At 41.7% G+C, this 23,471-nt stretch overlaps 1 protein-coding gene across 3 annotated transcripts in view; it reads left to right on the top strand.

Annotated features, from left to right (window-relative positions):
* tanc1b (tetratricopeptide repeat, ankyrin repeat and coiled-coil containing 1b) overlaps positions 1 to 23,471 on the top strand; it is a 99,700-nt gene that overhangs the window by 73,460 nt on the left and 2,769 nt on the right. For all 3 annotated transcript variants that reach the window (XM_029458522.1, XM_029458521.1, XM_029458520.1), the window contains 16 exons: positions 80 to 234; positions 4,140 to 4,371; positions 5,301 to 5,467; positions 7,187 to 7,794; positions 9,645 to 9,753; positions 10,051 to 10,173; positions 13,096 to 13,332; positions 13,549 to 13,734; positions 14,563 to 14,641; positions 19,307 to 19,440; positions 20,110 to 20,233; positions 20,368 to 20,543; positions 20,696 to 20,828; positions 21,690 to 21,781; positions 22,243 to 22,389; positions 23,328 to 23,428. In XM_029458522.1, coding sequence (XP_029314382.1) covers positions 80 to 234; positions 4,140 to 4,371; positions 5,301 to 5,467; positions 7,187 to 7,794; positions 9,645 to 9,753; positions 10,051 to 10,173; positions 13,096 to 13,332; positions 13,549 to 13,734; positions 14,563 to 14,641; positions 19,307 to 19,440; positions 20,110 to 20,233; positions 20,368 to 20,543; positions 20,696 to 20,828; positions 21,690 to 21,781; positions 22,243 to 22,389; positions 23,328 to 23,428 — 2,803 coding nt within the window. The remainder of the gene's footprint in view (positions 1 to 79; positions 235 to 4,139; positions 4,372 to 5,300; positions 5,468 to 7,186; positions 7,795 to 9,644; positions 9,754 to 10,050; positions 10,174 to 13,095; positions 13,333 to 13,548; positions 13,735 to 14,562; positions 14,642 to 19,306; positions 19,441 to 20,109; positions 20,234 to 20,367; positions 20,544 to 20,695; positions 20,829 to 21,689; positions 21,782 to 22,242; positions 22,390 to 23,327; positions 23,429 to 23,471) is intronic.

The raw sequence follows: 23,471 nt of genomic DNA, 5'->3' as shown, positions 1-23,471 counted from the left end.
AACACATGAGTCTATATTTATTTCATTTATATTTATTTATGTCTACCTCAGTGACAAAGTGTATGTTTGTGTATTCCAGGTGGTGGGGGACCAAGCACAGAACTTCCTCTCAGCCAGCCACCGCAGCCCACTCCCCCCTCCAGTGCTACCAACACGCTGAGGACCAACAGCTGCCCGGGGACCCCCGAGATACAGCGGCGTAGGGAGGAGGCTGTTAAACGTCTGGCTGCAAAGGTACGACTTCAGCCAATATGGCAACTCAGGATTCATGAGAAATAAAAGATTGTTTCACTCCTGATTTTTCTCCTGCATGTCCTGATCCATCCCAAAAAATTACTACTATTATTTTTGTCATTAGAAAATAAAGTTCTGATAACAATTGTCACCTGAGAGCAAGCATCTACCCTTTTTGCAGTTCCCCTGTTTGTTCTTGCCGTTGATACTTGAGATGTTCATGATGTGCATAGTTGCTTTTAGCATGTATGAGATGCACTGCAGAAATTAGATTTAGCTCAGTTGATTTATTGTTTTTATATCATTTATGGTTGTTAATGTCATTTGTTTGATTTTCAGCCTATGATGGATGGTCTTCAGCAATCGGCTGAGATTATGAAAGACGGTGACACTATTAGTTTCTCGGAGACCTTTCATATCTCACAGGCTTGTTTGATTTGAGCTTGTTGAAAGACTTGGCCATGAAAAGCAAGTTCAATATTAATGTCCACAGCATCTCACTCCTGCATTATGTCTGAGAAATAGAAAACTTCAGCTCAGGTCTTCAGTGTACCCTTTTAGTTCTCAAGTGGAAGAGATTTGCATTGTGTAGGAGAACTACCACAGGTTCTCTCTCTGTGCTACCATGGGAACACATTGAACAGTATATTCAGAAGCTTTTTTCTAAATAGCAAACTCTTTCTTATAGTGCAGTCTGACATTTACCTCAGATCAGCGGTCTTGAAGATAAACATTTTCACTACAACCTTTAGATCAGGGGTGCCCACACTTTTTTTGGCTTGTGAGCTTTTAAAATGACCAGGTCCAAGTGATCTACCTGTATTAAAAAATGCTGCGACGGTGGGGGGTGAGGGGGGTGAGGTCTGTTTGTTCGACTCAAAAACTTGAATTTCAGGGGCCACGGGATTCTGTTGGGGGAATATATATATATATATATTATTTTAACAGTGTGCGATCTACCCGCACTACCTTTTGGGCACCCCTGCTTTAGATGGTACATAAGATCTAGACTCTTTTTATTTTCTTCTGTGATCAGAAAGCAATTTGTTGTTTTTGTTTTAGGGTATTTTAAGCCTTTATTGGACAGCTAACAGTAGAACAATAAATAAGAGCGAGATTGGAAATGACATGTTAGAAACTTTGACGTTGCGGTTCATAGTCGGTGCCTTTTTAAGGGAAACTTTTGTGGTTCCAAAGAAAATCTAGAGTTGTGGAGTCAGTTAAAGAAGAGAGCTTACCAGACATCTGTTGCCTTCTCCTCACCTCTGCTTTTCTCCACATCCTGGGATTTTGCTGTTAAAACTGTCATGGTGGTTTGCTTTGGTCAATGAGTTTCTAATCATTAAATCTTAAAACAATTTTGTTTTCTGAATCCTGAAATAATTTCCATGGCAGAAACTTCTCCTCGGGTCTTGACTCATGCACCTTTCGGAGATATTGACTACAACCTATTGACCACTGCTGCTTACCATGCAATACCTCCGCTTTACGTTAATTTGTAAATACTTACAGTTGTCTGAAACTCTGAGACAATTTATAACTTTGGCATTGTTTTGACTGAATGGGGAATCACTGTGTCAGAGAATGTTTTGGATTCACAATGCGTTCACTTCATTTGAATACTTTTGTGATGGCGGGTTGTTAGTTCTTCTGATGGGTGACCCAGCTTTCTAATGGGACTCTTTGATGCGTTGTCCTCGTTTTTAATGTTACTGATTACATCCTGTTATCTCTGTAAAGCCTTCAGGGTTTAACACTCTTTAGTAATGAACTCGGGCATGAGATAACTACTATACATTTTGCCTCTACCGCTGGGAACGCTAAAGTTCATGCAACAGACGGCTGACTTTATGCCACTGAGGCTCATCTAAATGTCTATGAAACCCAAGCAATATCCCTCAAGCCAATTATTGTGTAAAGTGTTTCCAGCAGGCGCTCCCCCAGGGACTGTGTTCCTGTGATTTGTGAATACTGATGCAACACTGAGCAGATTCTGTCAAATTCTGCCAGTTCTTTTTAATCATTGATTTGAAAGTGGTCTCGTAACAGGGGCACTGAGGCCATTACATTTGATGGTTTATCGCAAGGTATGTTTCTCAACTGTGAAGTCATTGCTGTGCCAGTGCATGGAGTACTGCAGGTGCACTGCAGAATGTTGCATCATCATTTATTGAGATCTTAATGGTCTTTGATGAGGCAGTATGCACGACTTGTTCACTAACTATCACTGCAATGTCTTTGTCAGGCACCTCAAGTTATTGTACTTATACAAACAGCAGCTGACTAATTTACTCTATGTACTGTATATTCATCTATTGTATGCCCCAAGAGAAAGGTGTTCCACAGTCTCTGTTTTATCTGGAATAGTCTTTTAGGTAAACCACCACATCACAGCCCTGTTCCTTGTGTGTAACACAATCAATCCAGGTGACTGCTGAGCCATCGTGGCTTACAAAATATAGTAATAGTACACATTTCCCTGTACCAACCCCCCAGTGTAGTGTAAAGCATTGAATAATCTTTTAGAAAGGATATATGAATCAGTTGCTGTGTTATTCTTTTGGTTCCTGTCCTCTCACTTTTATGTTTTGTATTATATGTACAGCAAATTTAATTCCATAGAATTTAATGGCAGTTCTATGATTTTCTTTGCTTCTGGAAACTTGTAATCTTTTTTTGCTTCTGGAAATACTCATTGAGTTACCCACTTTTCTGACAGACTACCGCAATAGCTTTGCAGAGCCACACATTATTTTGACAACTAAGTGATGTGGTAGTGATAGATAACGGTGAAACGTGTCATAGACTAAGCGCCAAGGGTTTTGTTCTACTTAAATTGTTATTGCTTCACAGTTCTTTGAGTACTGCCATCACAAGGCTCTGGATTGCTGTAAAAGGTTCCCGGTATCATTGTTCCTACCTAGTCTTGCTTCAGACTTCTAAATCACTGTCGAGATCTTGCAGCCAGGGTGCTTATGGTGGATTTATTAGTTCATGTGTTTTATATTTCCTCCATTACAAATGAAGGGAATATAAATACACTTTCAGATGTGAGATGTGGTCTAGCGTAGAAGAAAGTAGGCTTCAGTCAGTGATTTTTCCAGAAGCTGGTGATCGTTGTTGATGGAGGAAAAGGCAGCATCAGCCGGGGAACAGGTCACCTGCTCCTCCTCCTCCTGCTGATCTTTGAAGTGTGTCAGCTCCTCTAGGTTGGACTGTAATTTTGAACAGTCATACATCCCCAGGGCATTCTCTCTTTCCTTCCTCCCCATCCCTGTCCCTCCTTTTCCTTCTAAAGCGGACCTCCTTTTGAACACTGCATTAACCTGTTCACACACAGAATATCCTTCTTTTAGAGCTCCACCTGGGATCCTGCGGCTCCTTTTTATAGTAGAGTTTATCTGAGGTGGTCAGCCTTTCCTGAATTACTTCATCATCGCTTCTGAAAGTCGTGTTCTCAACTTTTTTTAAAGGCATGATATGTGGCTTTATAGAGGCTACAACTATAAGAGGGCATCAGACTCAACACTGTAATTCCACAGAATTAGTTTTTGGTCAAGAAAGCAGTAGGGTTTTACAAATGGTGTGGTGTGGTGGTCTAATGGTCAGGCTTCCAAATAGAACACCAGAACACCATTGTGCCCCTGAGCAAGGTACTTAACCCGAGTTGCTCCATGGTGTCTCTGTAGTTAGTTCTCTGTAAGTCGCTCTGGATAAGAGCGGCTGCTAAATGACATGTAATGTAAATGCTTTGAGGTTATTCAATGTTCCCAGCTTTGCATATTTTTCATTACTAAAGCCAAAACTAATTTACGCTCTTGATTTATTACCCTTAACATGTTTTTAATTCTTCTTAAATCTGAAATAATCCTGACAGGTTTTTATCCCTTCCCTTTGTGTTCCAGGTGGTGGCATATCACTACTGCCAGGCGGATAACACGTACACTTGCCTGGTACCGGAGTTTGTACATAGTATCGCTGCCCTGCTGTGCAGAGCAAACCAGCTCAGTGCGTACCGGGAGCTGTTGCTGAAAGATCCCCACCTCCAGAGCATGCTCAGTCTGCGCTCCTGTGTCCAGGACCCTATGGCCGCTTTCCGGAGAGGGGTCCTCGAGCCTCTAGCCAACCTTCGCAAAGGTGATGCACCATTGATTCATATTTCATGCTAGTAGACGTCTTCTGTTGTCACTCAATTTGCTCATTAATAACCGTTTTATTCTTTCACAGCTGCATGTTACTCCACATTACTCCACATTACTCCAGGAAATGTAAAGTATAGTATAGAAAACATTCTTCAGATGGCACAGCACTTACCCTTGGCTGAAGTGCTGACAGGCATCCAGATTGTTTCTATGCGCCGGCGACAGCCGTGACTGGAGGAGGCATCATGTTTTCGGGTTGCCCGTTCATCCATCTGTCCGTCCCATACTTGTGAACACGATATCTCAGGATCGCCTGGAGAGAATTTCTTCAAATTTGGCACAAACGTTCACTTGGACTCAAGAGAGAAATTATTAGATTTTAGTGGTCAAAGGTCAAGGTCACTGTGATCTCACAAAATACGTTTTTGGCCATAGCTCAAGAATTTGCTAATTATGACAATTCACAATTCTCAAGTGATGATATTTTGGACAGACATGGATGTAAACTACAACTTGACTAGTTAGCAGTAATTCTAGTTTGTGTATGTGACTAAATTTAGTTCGATGCCAGGGCTTAACTGTACTTGTCTATACGGTTATAGTCCCATCTGAAACCTATGCTAGATTTTTACAAAAACATGATTAGTTTTACAAAGTACATCAATGATGAGATTTGATTTGAGAGAGAGAGAGAGAGAGAGAGAGAGAGAGAGAGAGAGAGAGAGAGAGAGAGAGAGAGAGAGAGAGAGAGAGAGAGAGAGAGAGAGAGAGAGAGAGAGAGAGAGAGAGAGAGAGTTTAGTTACTTCATTGAAACAAGAGCCCATGTCTGCACACTCGTCATGATGCAGTTTATTCAGCTCACACTGTTATGAGCTGTACCTCACTGCACATCGTCTCACCTGCTGTCGTTATTGTGTTTCCAGAGCGGAGGATTCCAGAGGAGGACCACATCATCTTGGTAGACGGGCTGAACGAAGCGGAGTTCCATAAGCCCGACTACGGAGACACTATCTCCTCATTCATCACAAAGATCATCGTCAAGTTCCCCTCCTGGCTTAAACTGGTAGTCACTGTCCGGGTCAATTTACTGGTAAGGAAGAACTCGTTTATAATTATAAAAGAAACATTGTGTGTGCTTGTCAAGAAATAATATATGTAATATGCAATACTACATGGAACATTTCAAATGAACCTGCTGGTGTCGAGGCAGAGCTTCATCAATCAGCTTATCACAGGTTAGCTCATTTAAGAATCCTCTCAATATGATTGTAATATACAACGCTCAAGTTCGATCTGCCGTCACCTCTTGATACTCTCACTGACTTCCATCCAACCCTGCAGATTCTGACGTTGAACGTTGGAAGGTTTTTTCTGAGCTGCCCCTCCTTGTCATACTCGACTCTCTACAGAGTCAATTTTGTCAAGCGTATCCAGAAACATTCAAGAAGGAACTGAAGTATCAGTGGCCCGAGATTCAAAACTGCATGACAGGGAAGGAGCAATCTGTCACTTTAAGCTGACTAGCTTGGAGGGAATGTGACACTAGGTCGAACAGTTACGGATATTTGCCGGAACAGTGTTGAACTGGTGATCGCTGAGGCCCCACGATGACGGATTTTCTTTGCTGGGATGAAGCGCTGAGCCTGGGATAATAATGTGATAGCTGACATCAAGAGCTCAAGTTATTAATGCTCAGGCAGAAGCCAGGCCCAAGTAGTGTCCATCAGTATGCAATGCGCTACACACCAAGTTCAGCCCATTTGTTTTTATCCTGCGAGTCAGAATAATGTTCAGTTTATGTTGAGGCTCTCTGGATGTGCTGAATCAATCTATTGTAACACTGACATCTCGTATTCACCTCTATTAATTTGTCAGGATCCGTTTATGGGGTGGAAAGACTTTTTCGGATGTCCCAGTTGAATGCACACAATGCAATTTGCTTAAAACAGGCGGGCTCTGATGGACACCGTGGAAAAGTTTTTAAATTGGAGAGAATTTATGTCACAACCTCTTAACTCGCCAGTCCGTTTCATGTCACAATGTCTGAATAAAAAAGGACAAATCATTCATAGTGCATTGGAAATGCCACATAATACTCCGTGTTCAATGGAATCCATGAAGAAATGCTACTCAGCTTGAAACCATGGCATCATATGTGTGCATTGAAGTGTCATAGAAGTGTCACAGTTTTGTTTTGCACTTTGACCAAATAAATAGCATGTCACCAAAAAGAAAGGGTTCAGGATATTGCCCTTTGCTTGCTGGACTAATATCTGTTTTATCTGTGATGTGTTGCTAGCACTTCACGTCACTCACCTTGTGGATTATAATCTGTGCGTGTCAGGGACTCTGTGCATGTGTGTGTGTTTTCTGTACCTTGTCATGATGAGGAAGTGAGAAGTGTTATCTCGCTGAGGCAATGTTTCTTTAGCCTCAGACAGGCAGAGGATTGGAGGATTAAGGAGCATTGATTTCTCCAACCCCCAGGACATAGATTGAAATGTGAGCTCCGGCTCTGACCTCTGTAAGAAGTGTTCCTGTTGCCCCCCCCCCCCCCCCCCCCCAAACCATCCCTTGCCTCTTAATACTCACATTCCCAGTCCTGTTTTTCTCAGTGTGTTTGCTCTCCTGCTGCTCAAAGTAGTCCTCTGATAGCGAACGCATACAAGCCATAATTCGTCTATGTGTCTGTTGTGGTAATAAGGAAAACAATTTATATTGCAGAGAAGAGAACTAGAAAACAACTTTTTAATTGGTACATTTACTCATTCGTATTTACTGACTTGTCTATACCTCCTCTCTTTCCTAGGAGATCACCAGCCTTCTGCCCTTCTTCAAGATCTCCCTGGATGACTTTTCAGACAACATGGAGATAAGCAACGACCTCAATGCTTATATCCAGTACCGTATCAATGGCAGCAAGGATATCATGAACAACATAAGTCTGAATGGCAAGGCCGACCCTATCACAGTCGGCAAGCTCAGTAGCCACCTTATCTCCCGCAGCCAGGGTTCCTACCTGTATCTAAAGCTCACCCTGGATCTGTTTGAGAGAGGCCACCTGGTGATCAAGAGTGCCAGCTACAAAGTGGTGCCCGTCTCGCTGGCTGAGCTCTACCAGTTACAGTGCAACATGAAGTTCATGACCAATTCAGCCTTCGAGCGCTCACTGCCCATCCTCAATGTGGCGCTTGCCTCACTGCACCCTATGACTGACGAACAGCTGTTCCAGGCCATTAACGCCGGCTTCATCCAAGGGGAGCTGCCATGGGAGGACTTCCAACAACGCATGGAGTTGCTCTCATGCTTCCTCATCAAACGGCGGGACAAGACGCGCATGTTTTGCCACCCCTCCTTTAGAGAGTGGCTGGTGTGGAGAGCCGACGGAGAGAGTACAGACTTCCTCTGTGACCCCAGGTCAGTCCTCAAATGCAGTAACTCAGTCGCTCTTCTTTTAGGAATGTGGGTTACTATCACAAGAAAACATTCTTGCAACGCATTCAAGTTGACCCCAAACAATATGTAGGAAAGTACAAATTAAGCCATGATGATAATTACATCGCAGTAGTCAAATTAATTGAATTTATTTTTTTGCTTTTTATCAAAATATCCTTACGGTCATTTTGAGACTGTCTCTTGGAGCACTGCTTGAAATTCAGCCCTTGGAGTCCAAATAATATGCAGAGCAGACAGCACTCTCGTGCTAATGAAGAAATAATCATGTTGCTTGTCCATAAAGGGGTTAGTAGTATGTGATTCATGGCCACCACTTTGCATGAAAAGTAGACTGACATGAAGGACTTTGTGTGGAGAGTAATTAGAGTGTTCTGATCAATAAGTGCAGCATTAATCAAATCTGAGTCATGCTGCACTTCCCAAAAAGGTTGGGAACCACTGTTGTATTTCAACCGTTTTATTTATTATTTTATACTCGCAATCAACAATTCACAACAACACGACTGACACACACACACACACACACACACACACACACACACACACACACACACACACACACACACACACACACACACACACAGATCCCTGCAGCAGACAGAACAGCTGAATTACCATTGAAAACAAAAGCTAACAAGTAATATTGCTTCTTTAGTCCACAGCTCTGGCTGTTGGAAGCAATATAGTGGGTGCCACCTTCATTTAAAATAGCTGGCTGTCAGAAATATATGTGATTCATTTCCTAAAGGTAATGTTATTAATGTGTATTCCTGCCAATGTGTCCCTGGTATCTAAAAACACATTCGAAGTAGACTTTTGAATCAGTCCTCAGAAAATAGAGGATGAAACGAGTAACTATGAATATTTTTTATTTAAAAAATATGAATACCTATTTATTGGAAAATATTGGCCCCAAGCATTTTACATAATGTATGCAGTTGTGGGAATGGACCGTGTATTCCACTTGAGTTAGAATACATTTCCAGAAGACACTTCAATGTGCAGAAAACAATGCCGTGCCCTTCTTGCCGTGTGAGACAGGCTTATCTGCTTTAGTAGTGCTAACTAATTGTAATTCTGGAGCCCCCTCACCCACATTAGAGACGTCAGTCATTCACACTTCATACATTGGATGATGTCACTTTGGCGTGATTCTTTCCCTCCCTATGGCTTGTCAGTATCACCTCTGCTCACACAGTGGTGTCCCTAAATGGACCAGAGCCGAGCTTCATATTTTGGTCATTCACAGCCTTCCCGCTACGTCATTAAAAAAACAAAAAAAAACAAAGGCTCAGTCTGGCACAGGAAATGTACATGCAGACAAAAGCTTTCTGCACTGCCTCTCTGTTATTTCCAGGGCACAAAGCGAGTGAATTTGAATCAGATCAAAGTGATCTGCAATCATGCATGTCCTTTTAATGAAGTTCTACATCAATTAACAGAAGAGGGCCTGAGTGAGTGAGTGAAGAAGGAAAGGAGAACCCAGGGGTTCGACACCCTTCCCTATGCTTCAGTGGGGCATTCTGCATAACACCAAACACAAAATAGTTCTCCATGACAATGCCAAGGTGCTCCTCATGACCAAAATGAATGTGTAGTTGAGTGAGCCATGTTAAGTAAGGCAGATGAAAACCAAAGGCGTCTTTACAAGCAATACCATCTTAAGTTTCCCTAAGAGACTATATTATGAAAACATTAAGTTTTGCACTACAAAAGGAAAACTTATGTCTCCTAGTTTTGTTTTGCTGTCATTCTGTTTGTTACTTATTCTCCTTTACAGCTGAGTATCCTCTCTGTTGTTTCCCCTCCAGGACTGGCCATGCTCTCATGGCTTTCATGCTTTCCCGCCAAGAGGGGAAGCTGAACCGTCAGCAGACAATGGAGCTGGGACACCACATCCTCAAAGCACACATCTTCAAGGTACAGCTATGGAAGCTATACGTCCCTTCTAGGAATTTCATGTTGTTCACACTGTTTATATATTAATGTATCGTGAGAGTATTGTTCACGCCAGGATAAGCCATAGGATGTGAAGAGAAGCAACAGCTTGTCCAGCGCAGGTTTACTAACTGTGTGTGTGTGTGTGTGTGTGTGTGTGTGTGTGTGTGTGTGTGTGTGTGTGTGTGTGTGTGTGTGTGTGTGTGTGTGTGTGTGTGTGTGTGTGTGTGTGTGTGTGTGTGTGTGTGTGTGTGTGTGTGTGTGTGTGTGTGTGTACAGGGCCTGAGTAAGAGAACAGGTGTGGCATCCAGTGTGCTGCAGGCTTTGTGGATCAGCTGCAGTGCCGATGGCCTTTCTGCAGCCTTGGCTTCCCTAAGGAATCTCTACACACCCAACGTCAAGGTAAAGATGCTCTGCAGCTCCTGTTTGTCAGTTAGAACTGAAACAATCGGCCCATTAGATGTTGAAAATGGTAATTCCTCGATTATTTTAGGAATTTTACATCTTTATTTGACAGAGATAGTGGAAAGAGTGAAGGGGAATGACATGAAGCAAAACGTCTGACCAGCCGACAATCGAACCAATGACTCGCTGGTGCTTCTCAAATCTGTATCGTTTGAAGACGTCACTCCAGAATCTAATAGCTAATGATGGACACTTCTTGTCATTTTAGACTTTGATTTAGATTTTTAGTCTTAACAGTTACTTGATTATTCAAAAAGTCTAAACAACTCTCAAATCACACACAAACTCAGGATTAGAATACATCCTGAAATGTCCTCCCTGAATGCTTTTGCAACACCACAGATTGCAATTACCGGAAAGTTGGGAGTTATTATTAATGTCACGCTCTGTTCCTTAAACCTTCTTATGGGGATGAGTGTGAGCTCAGAACAGATTAACTTTTTAAACTGCAGTATAAGGATGCTCATCTGCCTGATTTATCTCGCCATTAGCTCGATCCATGGACTTCTCTTGTCTGGGAGGCCAAAAGCAAATACCATTAACAAGCAGGCAAAAGTGTAAATGAATACACAAACTATTATTGTTGGATTGAGTTAGACAGTTTAAATTAATTAAGCTTAACCCTTACTCCCTCACCACCAAACTGTCATCATTCTTTTTTCTGTTTCATTAGTCCTCGTTTTTATATCCATGTTTTATTTAGCCCACAAAGCATTTGCTATTTTTCTCACATTTCCCATTTTCTCAACATTTTAAAATGTAATTTCACATTACCCTCTTGTGGCATTACCTATTACCATTACTTACTTCTAACTTGCAATGTGTCACATTTTCCTGGTGGCTTATATGATAACGATAAGAACTTAGTTAGTTTGTTCAGGACAATGATAGATGCTGTGTGTGTGTGTGTGTGTGTGTGTGTGTGTGTGTGTGTGTGTGTGTGTGTGTGTGTGTGTGTGTGTGTGTGTGTGTGTGTGTGTGTGTGTGTGTGTGTGTGTGTGTGTGTGTGTGTGTGTGTCTAATGTTAGCAATGAATACAGACCAGAGCAAGGGAAAAGAGTGTGTCAGTGATAAAAGACATTTTACGTGACTTAATTAACCGTCCATTGGATGCCAACCGCTTATTTGAACATATAAGAAAATAGGTTATTAGAAAAATAAAAAATAAATAATCTTGTAGCTTCATAATCTTTCAAGAGTAAAATAGTTTGTTTTGCTGCAGTGATTTACTATTTATGAATCAGATATTTCCCCGACATTCTTATTCTCGTATATAAACAACACAGAAAATGAAAAATGTTTGCAGGGAATTTTAGGAAGGAGATATTGATTAAATTTGCACGAGGATGAAGAACATAGGAAGAACATAGGAAACTTGCACAAGATGAATGGGGGGGGGGGACAGAAACTTTTGTTTTTTTAACTATAAATATAAACTACGGTATTTAACTTGGCGTATTATTTATGTGTCATGTTCAGTTACACTTTTGACTCCGTCGATAGTCTATGAATGATTTGTTGCTTCTGGAGCTCCTGACTGTTTGGTTTGGAGTGGGAGAAAATCATTGGCCTTTCCTGCATGATGTATTCTGGCTTGAGGCTAAATTATACAACATATTTTCATAGCGTTTCAGTGGTATTCCATCACTTGGTGCACTTCCACATAATAACTCACAAATAGACAATGCGGATGACAACATCACTCAAAGAGACATTTACACAATGACCTTGTTCTGTCCTCTGGGGATAAAACTGTTAATTCAGTCCACATTGGATGGATCGGACACACAATTTAATTTCCCGTCGTCGGATACTCAATGTGCTCCGTGGTTTTTACTAAGCATTTATTATTGATTTCCTCATCACGGACGAGGATAACACACTTCATAATTGCGTTCAGTAGAATATGACCACTCATTTAGTGCCTGACCTTTGCTTGGAGAAAGATCTGTGAAGCTGAAGCAATAAGAGCTTTTTCACTGAAATGAGCTACAAGGTGGAAATGAAATGTATCTTCTTAGAGTCCGAGGTATAGACTCTGCTGCGGTTTGAATTTGGCCATCGTGTTCATAAATCCTTGAAAGTTATAAATTGTAAAAAAAAGAAAATGTATGGGTTTCGAAAAAGTGTTCATCTTGTTGCACCTCAATTAAAACAAACTGATGCCATGTACTTTATTTTAACTACATTATTAAAAAAAAAGAAAATTAGCTGCATGCCTTTTTGTAATATGCTGAAAGCATTATCGTGCAGAATTAATGTTTCATCTACCTTTGAAGGTACTTCAGGGAAATTTTACAAGAAATAATGAGTGCGTAAGGATTCCCATGATCCTCCCAGATAACTTTCTTCATATATAATTACAATCCACTTATAATTTGTCAAACTGATTTTCCATGTTGTAATTTTGCTATTCTGTACACACGACATTCTGCTGCATGTTCTTCCCTCCTGGAAGAGGCATCCCTCTTCTTTTGCTCTTTCTGAGGTTTCTTCCATTTTCCCCCTTATACCACGAAGGGGGTGCGAGGCTCTAAGGATAGAGGGTGTCGTATGCTGCACAGATTGTAAAGCCCTCTGAGGCAAAGTTTTTATTTGTGATATTGAGCTGTAGACATATAAATTGACTTGACTTGGTTAAATACAACCAGAGTTGTTCCTTGTTGATGTGAGGCTTTTGTTTCCGCATTTAATTCAGTTAAAAGCAGACATTAAAAACACATGTTATTGTCTTTTACATAAGAGGACTTATAAATGCAATACAATGGGATTGTTTGCAGGTGACACAAGTGCACAGATGGTAACACTTGGATGTTCTAACACCAGCTGTCTGTGTTTGCATTTCATTTGTACTATCAGGTGAGCCGTCTGCTGATGCTGGGTGGGGCAAACGTGAATTACCGTACTGAAGTCCTGAACAACGCGCCCGTCCTTTGCGTTCAGTGCCACCTCGGTCACCAGGAAATTGCCTCCCTGCTGCTCGAGTTTGGGGCCAGCGTAGACGTGGTGTCTGAAAATGGCATGAACCCACTCTGCTTCTCAGCTGCTGCAGGACACTTGGGATTAGTCATGCTGCTCTGCAAGAGGGTGGGCAAGGTGAGGAGCCCACATTTTTAACCCTTCCGTTTTTTAATAAAGATGAGTTATAAAAATAGAACTTGTGATCATAAAAACTGTCTTTCGGCTAAAGTCATGTCTATCTGCACAGACTTGATTCAAAGCTATTTAAACATGCACTACATTTACCCCAGGTGTTGGCCATATTTCCTGGGTTTCAGTGCAATAAAACTAACCATGTTTTATTCCCACCAGGTTGATCATGTGGATAAGAGTGGCCAGTGTGCACTGGTCCATGCTGCTCTCCGAGGACATCCAGAAATTATCCAGTACCTGTTGGAGCTAGAATGGAGTGCTGAGGGGCAGCAGCAGGACTGCGCTCTGAAGAACAAAGCTCTGCAGCAGGCTTTGATAGCAGCCTCCAGCATGGGACACACGCAGGTCCAACATCACACACATGCACATATTTAACTTCACTCACAATTAACCCTCACCAGCCCGCGTAGCCTGGGAATATGATGAAGAAACTTGACTCTCCTCCTCCGCCCTGTTTGCACCGGGGATTTTTAACGTGAAACTGCTTTATTTAGTGTTTAAACCGACTTTACTCACCGTTTGTTCCGGGAAGGAGGAGATCTCTGCGGATAATTCGGCTCCCTGTAAAAACCTTCTGAACGATAAACACTGAAGGAATCCGGGACAAGCTAACTGTAATGACCGCAACAGTTGTGAAGATCTTCACCTGTGTCCGCCATGTTTTGCACCATGATACAGCTAGCGATACGAGTGACGTAGGACGGCGAACAAAAATGAAAAGTCACAAATAATAGCGCCATCTGCTGTTTAAAAAGAGTATCGCAATTCCTTTTTCATCCTACCGACTTCGCAGTGCAGTGCCTTCGGCTGCAAAGGTGCATTTCAGGCTCAAGGTTTATTTTGGATTCCTCATTAGTTGGAATGGGATCCCGAGGCCCGGCTCAGAATAACAGAAATGGTGCAAGCTAAGCTGTCAAGCCACATGTAGAAGAAGACCCTGTTAAAGTCAAAGTATTAATCAGATTGGACTCAACTCGCATAACCTCATACAGTGGTTCAGGGACAAGTGGTTCTGTACTCTGCTGTGATTAATTTATAAGAATGTTCTCAGGCAGCAATATCCCACTTGATGTTATTTTGCTAAAACATTTGCCTGTTGTTTAACCTCTTGAAGGTTTATTTGATATCTTTTGCAGAAACAGTATGCCATTAATCTAAGTTTATTTTTGGCAGGTTGTGAGAGGCTTGCTGGCGTTGAATAATGAGCATGCTGTGCAAATTGATAGCCACGACACCCTGTGGGGAGAGACAGGTATGTTTCCATCCATCTTGTTTTGCATTACGTGACTCCCTAGTATCATCGCCACTGTGCTTGCATGCTGCAGTGAAAGGTCTTGTATCTCTATTCTGCACAGTAATGCTCTGTTTGATGCAGAGGCCGCTCATCCCAAATGAATGAGCATGTTTAAGGCTGTTCTCCTGCACTGTACTTCCTGGTAAAAGCATTATATATTGCGCCTCATGTGGGTTTCTACTTAGTTTGGTCAACACAGTATTTCCTCAGAACAATGATTTTCCAACATGCTGCAGGATTTCAGCTACAGTATCCCCCTCGGTGCTCTACGATACTGCAAACAGTTGCGCCACCATATGTTGTATACATTGCCATTCACATTTAGGTATACCGTGGATATTGTGTAGAATTACATCTTTCTTATAATCCACTTAGATTTTCACGTGTACATTTAGCTGTGGATATTAGTTTTCATGTGGAGAAAGTTTTTGGGGCTACTGGTGTGTTTGTGCTTCTGCCTTTTTAAAAGGTGAGTGATGATAGAAAAATTGAGACAGAGTTTCAGGAGTAGATGTTGTGGACAGTGGCTTTTTGTTGATGGAAATGTTGCAAAAAGCCAGGGGACAATATAAAGTCTAAAAGCAGGAAGTGGCTGTCAGGTGTATAACTCCAGGCATCATGGTTTGTAAGCCACTGCAGAGGTGAAGTGCTGATAAATATACTGTATTAAAAGTATTTCTGATTCACATTATGTAAGTTTCAGACACATGCAGTTAAAAGCTCCAGTATTTCTTGTGAATGTTTTTGAAATGTTGGACACTTTTGAAAGGTTTACCTCTCATCTTCAATGTGAGACTTGAGTAATCCAGAGCTATAAATGTTCAAATCGAGCCCATTTTGGTTTGAGAACAACGTTTGAAGCTTTTTGAGAACAATCATACCTAGAATAGATTAAAAAAGGCAAATTTTAATAATAGTCTCTCTTTGTGTCTGCCTGAGTTTTAAGCCAGCAGGATTTAGCACTAAAAGTTTGGTGCTACAGGAATGTAGGTCAGCCTATTAGTGGAGAGGCTGTCCACAATGTGGCTAACTGGTGCTTGTGCCCTGCTAGATGACTGCAGGACTTCAGACCTTATTACAGTCCTGGGACAAATGAAAAATTCCTCTGTGGAGCTGCTGCTCCGTTTCCACTGAAATGACTGGAATCTGTGTTGTGGGACAATAGAAACACCTGCCCTCTCGTTGTTGAAAACCAAATACATTGCCCAAGTCTTTGAGTGATATTACATAACCTGATGTGTACCCTGGACATGACTATTACTGTGAATAATAATAATAATAATCATACTCCCCATAAACATTGACGCGCCGCCTGTCACTGCGGCGGTATGTACCTCTCAGCTCTATTTACAAAGTGGATGTTAAATCATAGCCAGCACCCTCTTGGCATGCCTTCTAAAGTAATGAAATATTAGGTCACAGGTAGCAATAGAAAGGCGCTGACCTGAAACAAAGTCACTCCAACACCCTTGAGCACGTCTGCATATTTAAATGTTTTTGCACCCACCTGGAACTCATTTAAAACAAGATGCAAACTAATTTGCTATCAGTTAGTAAACACAATAGAGGCAATCATGTATTTTTTTGTGCACCGAGTCGTGCTTGGGGACATGGAGTGTTTATTTAGTGTGTTACAGGTACAGATGCAGCCTTGTAGCGTACACTACAGTCAATACAACTGTTTCTGTTCATGTTGGCTGAGTGCAAACAACAGAAATAATTAGCACTATAGCACGATATAGTTTCACCTCAAATGGCTTTTCTACTATTCGGCGTGCATATTTAATAATCGAACCTGCTGGCAGCCGGCACTCTGATGCAGAGAATGCCAGAACAGACAAAGTTCCTGCAATATCCATTTTCCCACCAGCAATTCATCGCCGTCTCTGAAACAATTCTCTGATAACAACCTGCCCCTGTGAAGGAATAATAGGAATAAATGGAATAATACATCTCTATGCAAATACACCCAGTGCCTCCAGTGTTTAAATAGAGGCAGAATGAATTGCACTTCTGTGCATGCTCCATCTTTTAAAATCCCCTCTAAAATCCCCTCTTAGGATGCAAAACGCTTCTCACATTATGCAAGGGAAGATAATTTCACTGCACAGAATCGTTCTCGTTGTTGTGAACACACAGCAGTGGGATTGGCTCAAGGTAAAGCTCAACAAATGATTGTGTTGCAGGGCAGTAATCCTTTGTAAATCATGTATCATTTTTGATACATTCTGTTGTTTCTACCCCGTGGTATGTACAGATGACTATGCACCATCCTCTGGCTTTTTTTTGCTAGGCATTCTAAAAATGAATAAATGTATAATATCTAATGACAAAGTAGCCAGTGGGTACTTCTGTGTATGGTGTTCATGTCAATTGTTTTCATTGCAATAATCCATTTAAATCTCAACATGTTTATTTGATTTGAGAAAGGATTTAAAATCCTTTCGACATTTATTTGGAGGTCAGAGCTTTTCTGTGTTTGTAATGTTAAGAGCTTTCTTACGAATGGTCTCAAGGTACTGGTGACTGGCTGCCCACTGCTCTTCATACTGTAGTTAGAAGAGTTTAAACACAGTAGACAAGTTATTCTGTACCCGGCTCTGCTGTTGTTCTCTTTCATCCAAAGCACGCAAGTGCTCCTGTTGTATAATAGGAGCACAGCATGAGCTAACCCCGGCAGCTATTTGTGGGTTTGCTCAGGTGCCTCGGGAAAGGATGCTCTTTATTCTCGCATCAATTGACAAACACCTGCATTGAAACCAACGCTGTTTACGGTTTTCTGTTTTTCTGCCTTATTTATCGGTGTTTTGTAGACAATATTCTTTATTTATCCAACATGTCATGCCTCTAAACAGGAAGTCAAGAATTTGTTCACAAAGGTAGAAGCCAAGCAAAGCACAAATGTATTTCTTATGTTATTGCGCATCCAGTTGAAGGGCCACAGGGACCCATTGTTGATCTCATGCTTTCAAAATGTGGCACTTTGAGCTGCAATTCTTGTATGAAAGGTGCTATACAAATAAAGTTCATTATTATTATTATTATTATTATTATTATTATTATTATTATTATTATTATTATTATTATTATCTGCGAAGGCAAAGCAAAACGTGTCATTATAAAATCAAGAATCAATGTCTCGGTGTTGCCTTTTTATACATTTAAATTGACATTTCCTCCCTTATTAAATTATACTTAATTGAGTTATCTATTAATGTTACCCTGAGAGAAAAAACTAGTTAGTTAGCGAGAAATAAATCCCAAACTTAAAATGCTCCAGGTTGTTTATCTGCAGAGCGTCGGTTAAAATATCAGATCACAACCTCTTCATTGTTGTTGGTGTGTGTTGGGTTTATTCATCCCGGTGGTGGATAAGAACATTATTATGTGTTTTACTTTGTAAATCTATTTGATCAGGCAGTGACTCAGAGTCTCCTCACTAAACTGTCAAGCCAGCTTTGAAGGTGGGCTCCAGGAGTAGGCAGACCAGCGTTGAGACAGAGACGATGAATAGCTCACGACAACATCAAATAAGATGAAGAGGCAAGATTTGTTTTGATAATACTGAAGCAGCAAGAAACAATAAATGACCAAAGCTTCACCTCTGAAGGTCAGGAATGTTGAGATGCTCTAGTGTTTGTGTAAATACTGTTAACTTTAAATGAGGATATGGGAATGGCACTTAACATGGAGAACTTCTAAGAATAAAATGAACAGACGTCACTTTCAAACATCAACAAAGTGCACAGCTGTTGATAGTTTGTTCGGTGTAACCCAGCATCACCCGAGGTGCTGCTAATGTCGCTCCCTGGAGCCCTAACAGCCTAAGTTTAGCTGCTTGGAGGTCTTCGCCGTGTGTGTGAGGATATCCATATTTCGAGCAGATGGAGGGCGGGGTTGTTTGGCTCTCATGACTGTTCATCCAGATGGAAGATGTCAGTCAGATAAGAAGGCTCAGCGGCACCTTAAATCTCTCCGAGGTGAATGCGAGAGCGGAGTTGTCTGGATTCTTACGCTGGATCTCACTCTGTTTTGACAACCGGCGCTCATTTAAGACCGGCCCATCTGCTGCCATGTGTCGGCAGCAGCCGATAAACTGTGAGCGTTGAACGTTGTCTTTGTTTTCTTCATAGACAGCACAAAAATATTCATTTATTTTTTTGTTACAAATGAATGAGACAGTTACATCCAATTTATCGGATTTAGAAAAAAGGACAGAAAATATGAACACGGGTGTTCAACAGAACTGTTTGACTTTGTCGTCTAATGTTTGTCTGTTGATGCATAAAATGATTTTCATCTTGCTGTACAAGGCCCGGGGAGCTTTAGGCGGGAATTTAATGAGTTTAATAAGCATAAGATAATTGTCTGTTTTAAACTCAATTAGCACACAACATTAGCTTTTCTCTACTCGTCTTTGAGGAATAAGATTCTGGTTCCTTTTCCACATGCTGTACTTGGGTTACTAAAGACCTCATGAGCAGCATAAGCCTCTGTGTACTGTACATGTTATCACTAATCTTCTAGCTATGCAGTGTCTTCATCTTAAATTATTCCTCTGTGCAGATCTAAATAAGGAAGATAGACCTACATCCATCCTAACATCTCCATCCTCTCTTTTAGCTTTGACTGCAGCAGCAGGCCGGGGGAAGACGGAGGTATGCAGCTTCCTGTTGGAGCAGGGGGCGGTGGTGCAGCAGGTCAACCGGCGGGGGGTGTCTCCTCTATTCTGCGCCGTCAGACAGGGACACTGGCAGGTGAGACACGCTGAGCTATCCCTCTGTATCCACAGCGACCACACTGCTTCAAACTACAATTTCACCCCCACATTTTATTCATCCAAGTCTTCTAACAGTGTGTAGTATTTTATTGTTTTCACAATATAGGTTTTATATCCTGTCCTTAGAGCTACAGCATCTCTGGTAGGGCTGTACTGAATAGTTTCATTCACAACGTTCATATTCAAATTCTAAATCAACATTTGAATGCTGCGCAGCTTCTTTTTTTTGTGTATGAATGTTTCCAACTCGTGTGATCCAAACATGTCCAATAACTCCACAGTGTTGTCAAGTCCAAAAGTCCATTTATTGAAAAAGGATAAGATGTAATAATTTCCAAAATGTACATCTTTTAATCTAATGAAATGTTCATCTTAAATCCATATTTGTTGGAAACATTTTCACTGGGGTCAAAAAGCAGGAGAGGAATGCACTGACGAGTTCTAATCATTAAAGAAAGTTGATTAAATAAAACTAGAGCTCATACATACATCAATAAAGGTTTTCAAATGCAAAGAAAGAAAGACCCTTGCCTCTGGACTTATTGTTTTCCTGACACATGGTCCTGGTCCTTGCTAACTGAAGGGTTGTGTGTGCGCTCGGTGCACCTGGATGTCGGTTCTCTGACTGTTTTTGTGTCTTTCCCAGATTGCAGAGCTGCTGTTGCAGCACGGTGCTGATATTAACATCAGTGACAAGCAGGGCAGGACCCTACTCATGGTGGCTTCCTGTGAGGGTCACCTGAGCACCGTAGAGTTTCTGCTTTCTAAAGGTGAGGTGCAACGACATCGGGGCCACAGAGCATTCAGTCTCATTCACCAAACCTTCACTAGACAGTGAATACTGGACGCATTCAATGAAAGTGTGTTAATATGAAGAGTTTAATGACCATTGTTTGTTTCAAAGGTGCATCTTTAACTTCGATGGACAAGGAGGGACTGACGCCCCTGAGCTGGGCATGTTTAAAAGGACATAAGAATGTAGTGCAGTATTTGGTGGAGAAAGGTGCGGTCATCGACCACACGGACAAGAACGGACGAACACCGCTGGACCTCGCTGCCTTCTATGGAGATGCAGAGATTGTAAGTGAAAATAGTTTCAAACAATTCAACACCACCATTCATTTAGCCTTAACGGCACCCCTTGGCCATTATTGAACACGTACAGTTCTGCGTTAGGCCAGCTCATGACAGTCAACTGTGTTTGTGAGTTATCCGTGTGTGCTCCCATGCAGGTCCAGTATCTGGTGGAGAGAGGAGCAGTGATAGAGCATGTGGACTACAGTGGGATGAGGCCTCTGGACCGGGCCATAGGCTGTCGGAACACGTCAGTGGTGGTGACTCTGCTGAAGAAGGGGGCCAAGCTGGGTACGCACAATGCTTATTTTTCTCTGTGAATATGTACATGCATGTAGTTTAGTACAGTTAGTTCTCCCACTTACAGTAGTCAGCTGTTACTCCTGTGGCCTCTAGAAACGTTTCTGTGTCCGCTGAGTTCTTTCATGACTGAGAGACTCTCAGTATTTAGTTTTGCCTCCATATCGAGCTTGTTTCTGTCTCGTTCAGCATCTCATGGTACTAAGAATAAGATCAGACTAATTTTGTGGAATGTTGCGGAAAAACCCTGTTTCCACTCCTGCTCTTCACTCACTGCTCAGCGCGCGTGCGTGTTCATTTTTACTGGTATGTCTGTGTCATTCCTCTTCTCCCTCATGTGCTGCTTGGCTAATTTAAGATTGTGACTTATCACCTAAACGACATTCATAGAGCTATCTGGGTCTGCGGTTTATCTCCAGTGCACACTGCTGTCTCAGAATAAAAAATAAATGTTTTCAAAAAAAGTAATGGGAAGAACTTAAAATGTTCTTTCAGCGCAGTTAACACTGCATGCACTTACTGCTGAAAACACAAGGCCATTTAAAGCTGAGTGACAAATTGTATATTGTCACGATACACTTTGTAAGTCTTTTTCCTTTCACTACGAATGACTCCTTGCTGTTGCATGACCTCTTTTCTCTTCACTCTCTCTCTCTCTCCCTTAACTTTTTCTTAACTGCCTTCAATAAACTAAGGCTACAGAACGTCACCTTACGATCGATCAGGTACAATCTTTAGGTAACTTTACCTTGTACCAATTTACAGAGAATACAGTGATTGTACTGTTGGCAACAGTAACAACAACATAACATGCCTCCCTTCAACTTCTCTCTTTCCCCTCTACACCCACAGGGAACGCTGCTTGGGCCATGGCTACTTCCAAGCCCGATATCCTGATCATCCTCCTTCAGAAGCTGATGGAGGAGGGAAACCTACTTTACAAGGTAATGTGGCACTGGCAAAGACGTCACTTACTGTCAACTGTAAAGAGCACTTTCCTGTTTTATTCAAATGTTCCTAAACGCCACACCTGCACTGAGTTATTATCAGATGATGTCGTGTTGTGTTATATGGAAGTGAACAAAGCACTGAACAATAGCTCAGCCAGCAATCATTTTTCTAGCTGAGTTAAGTGCAGAAAATGAATAAATGTGTATGTTCCACACCACTCGCCAAAGGAGGCATGATGCCTGACATTTAACAGATTGAGTTTGTGGCAGAAAGGACAAACCTGTCAGGTGTTCTCGTGTGTCTGATGTATGTGTGATTGATGTGAAGGGAAGGATAGAGTCGGAGAACAGCTATTGCTGGAGTATCTGCTGAATACCTTTGCCCTGCTTCTCTCCCCCACCTCTTCCTTCTGTCCTCTATCTCACTGCATGTTTGCCCTCCATGTGTCCTCCAGAAAGGGAAGATGAAGGAGGCCGCCCAGAGGTACCAGTACGCCCTGAGGAAGTTTCCTAGAGAAGGCTTTGGCGATGACCTGAAGGCATTTAAAGACCTGAGGGTCTCTCTGTATCTCAATCTCTCCCGCTGTCGCAGAAAAACCAACGTAAGCCTCTCGAGACGATTTTTTTTTTTCTTTATTCCTCAGCCAGTGCTCTATTTTTAGATGATCCTTTAATGACTTCAAATAATTTTGTCAGTGAGTAATGCATATCATGGGGCATCATTAAATGGATATTTGGGTAGGAATAGACTCTTTCTGGGACGAATCCACAATTGTTTTAGAGAAAAAGATAAATCTGTGATTAGGACTCCAGCATGTGAAATGATTTGAGCATGTGTGGGCAGGGAAAGCTCGTTAGTGTTCAGATGGTAGCAGGGAGGAAGTGGAGAGAAAGCTACAAGCGCACTGGGCAGTGGACTCAAATCTTCTTGTAAAACAATCTCAGCTCCTGCATGTTCCAGCCTGTCTGCTCACTCAGCCATCCCGAGTTTAACTGTGCCGAGCAGTTTCCTGTTCATTTTCACTCCATGTTCAAAACTGAAGGATGAATTAAATTACTAAATAGTAATTTAACTCCATTTCAAATGAAATGGAGTAGAAATTTAAAATAATGACTAAAGCAAACAAAGTTATTTTTCAAGCTGTTCTGTCTTTGAATTTGTAGGTAATTGATTCTGCAGAACAGTGTGTAGTCATAACTCTTAGTCAGAAGTCTAGAAGGAAGACTTTTGAAGCGAGCCAGCTGTTGATGTGATTACATGCTGCAAGGAGATCTGAGCGTAACGGCCACCATGAGGTTATCTGTTGTGTGCTTCTAGAGTAACAGCACTTAAGGGTTCCTAACAGCTATTTTATTATGGAGCAAAAGTGCGGGAGAGATGAATACCGATATGTCTTCAAAGCAATAAATGGGACATAACAAGCAACAAGGACAAATTGTGTATCCTGCATATTTTTTTATGTTTATTCCTGCGATCAAGACAGCCACATGGGCTTGAATATCAACTTGTTGACAAATGTATTGATTGCTTTTATTGTAGGATTTCGGGATGGCAGAGGAGTTTGCAACAAAAGCACTGGAGCTGAAACCCAAATCCTATGAGGCCTACTATGCCCGCGCAAGAGCTAAAAGAAGCAGCAGGTAAACTATTTAGCACGCAGCTCCTGCGCTCGTTATTGGTGGT

Source organism: Cottoperca gobio, chromosome 21, assembly GCF_900634415.1.
Source record: "Cottoperca gobio chromosome 21, fCotGob3.1, whole genome shotgun sequence".
In the NCBI taxonomy this organism is placed as follows: Eukaryota; Metazoa; Chordata; class Actinopteri; order Perciformes; family Bovichtidae; genus Cottoperca; species Cottoperca gobio.
This window is presented reverse-complemented; position numbering and strand designations above follow the sequence as displayed.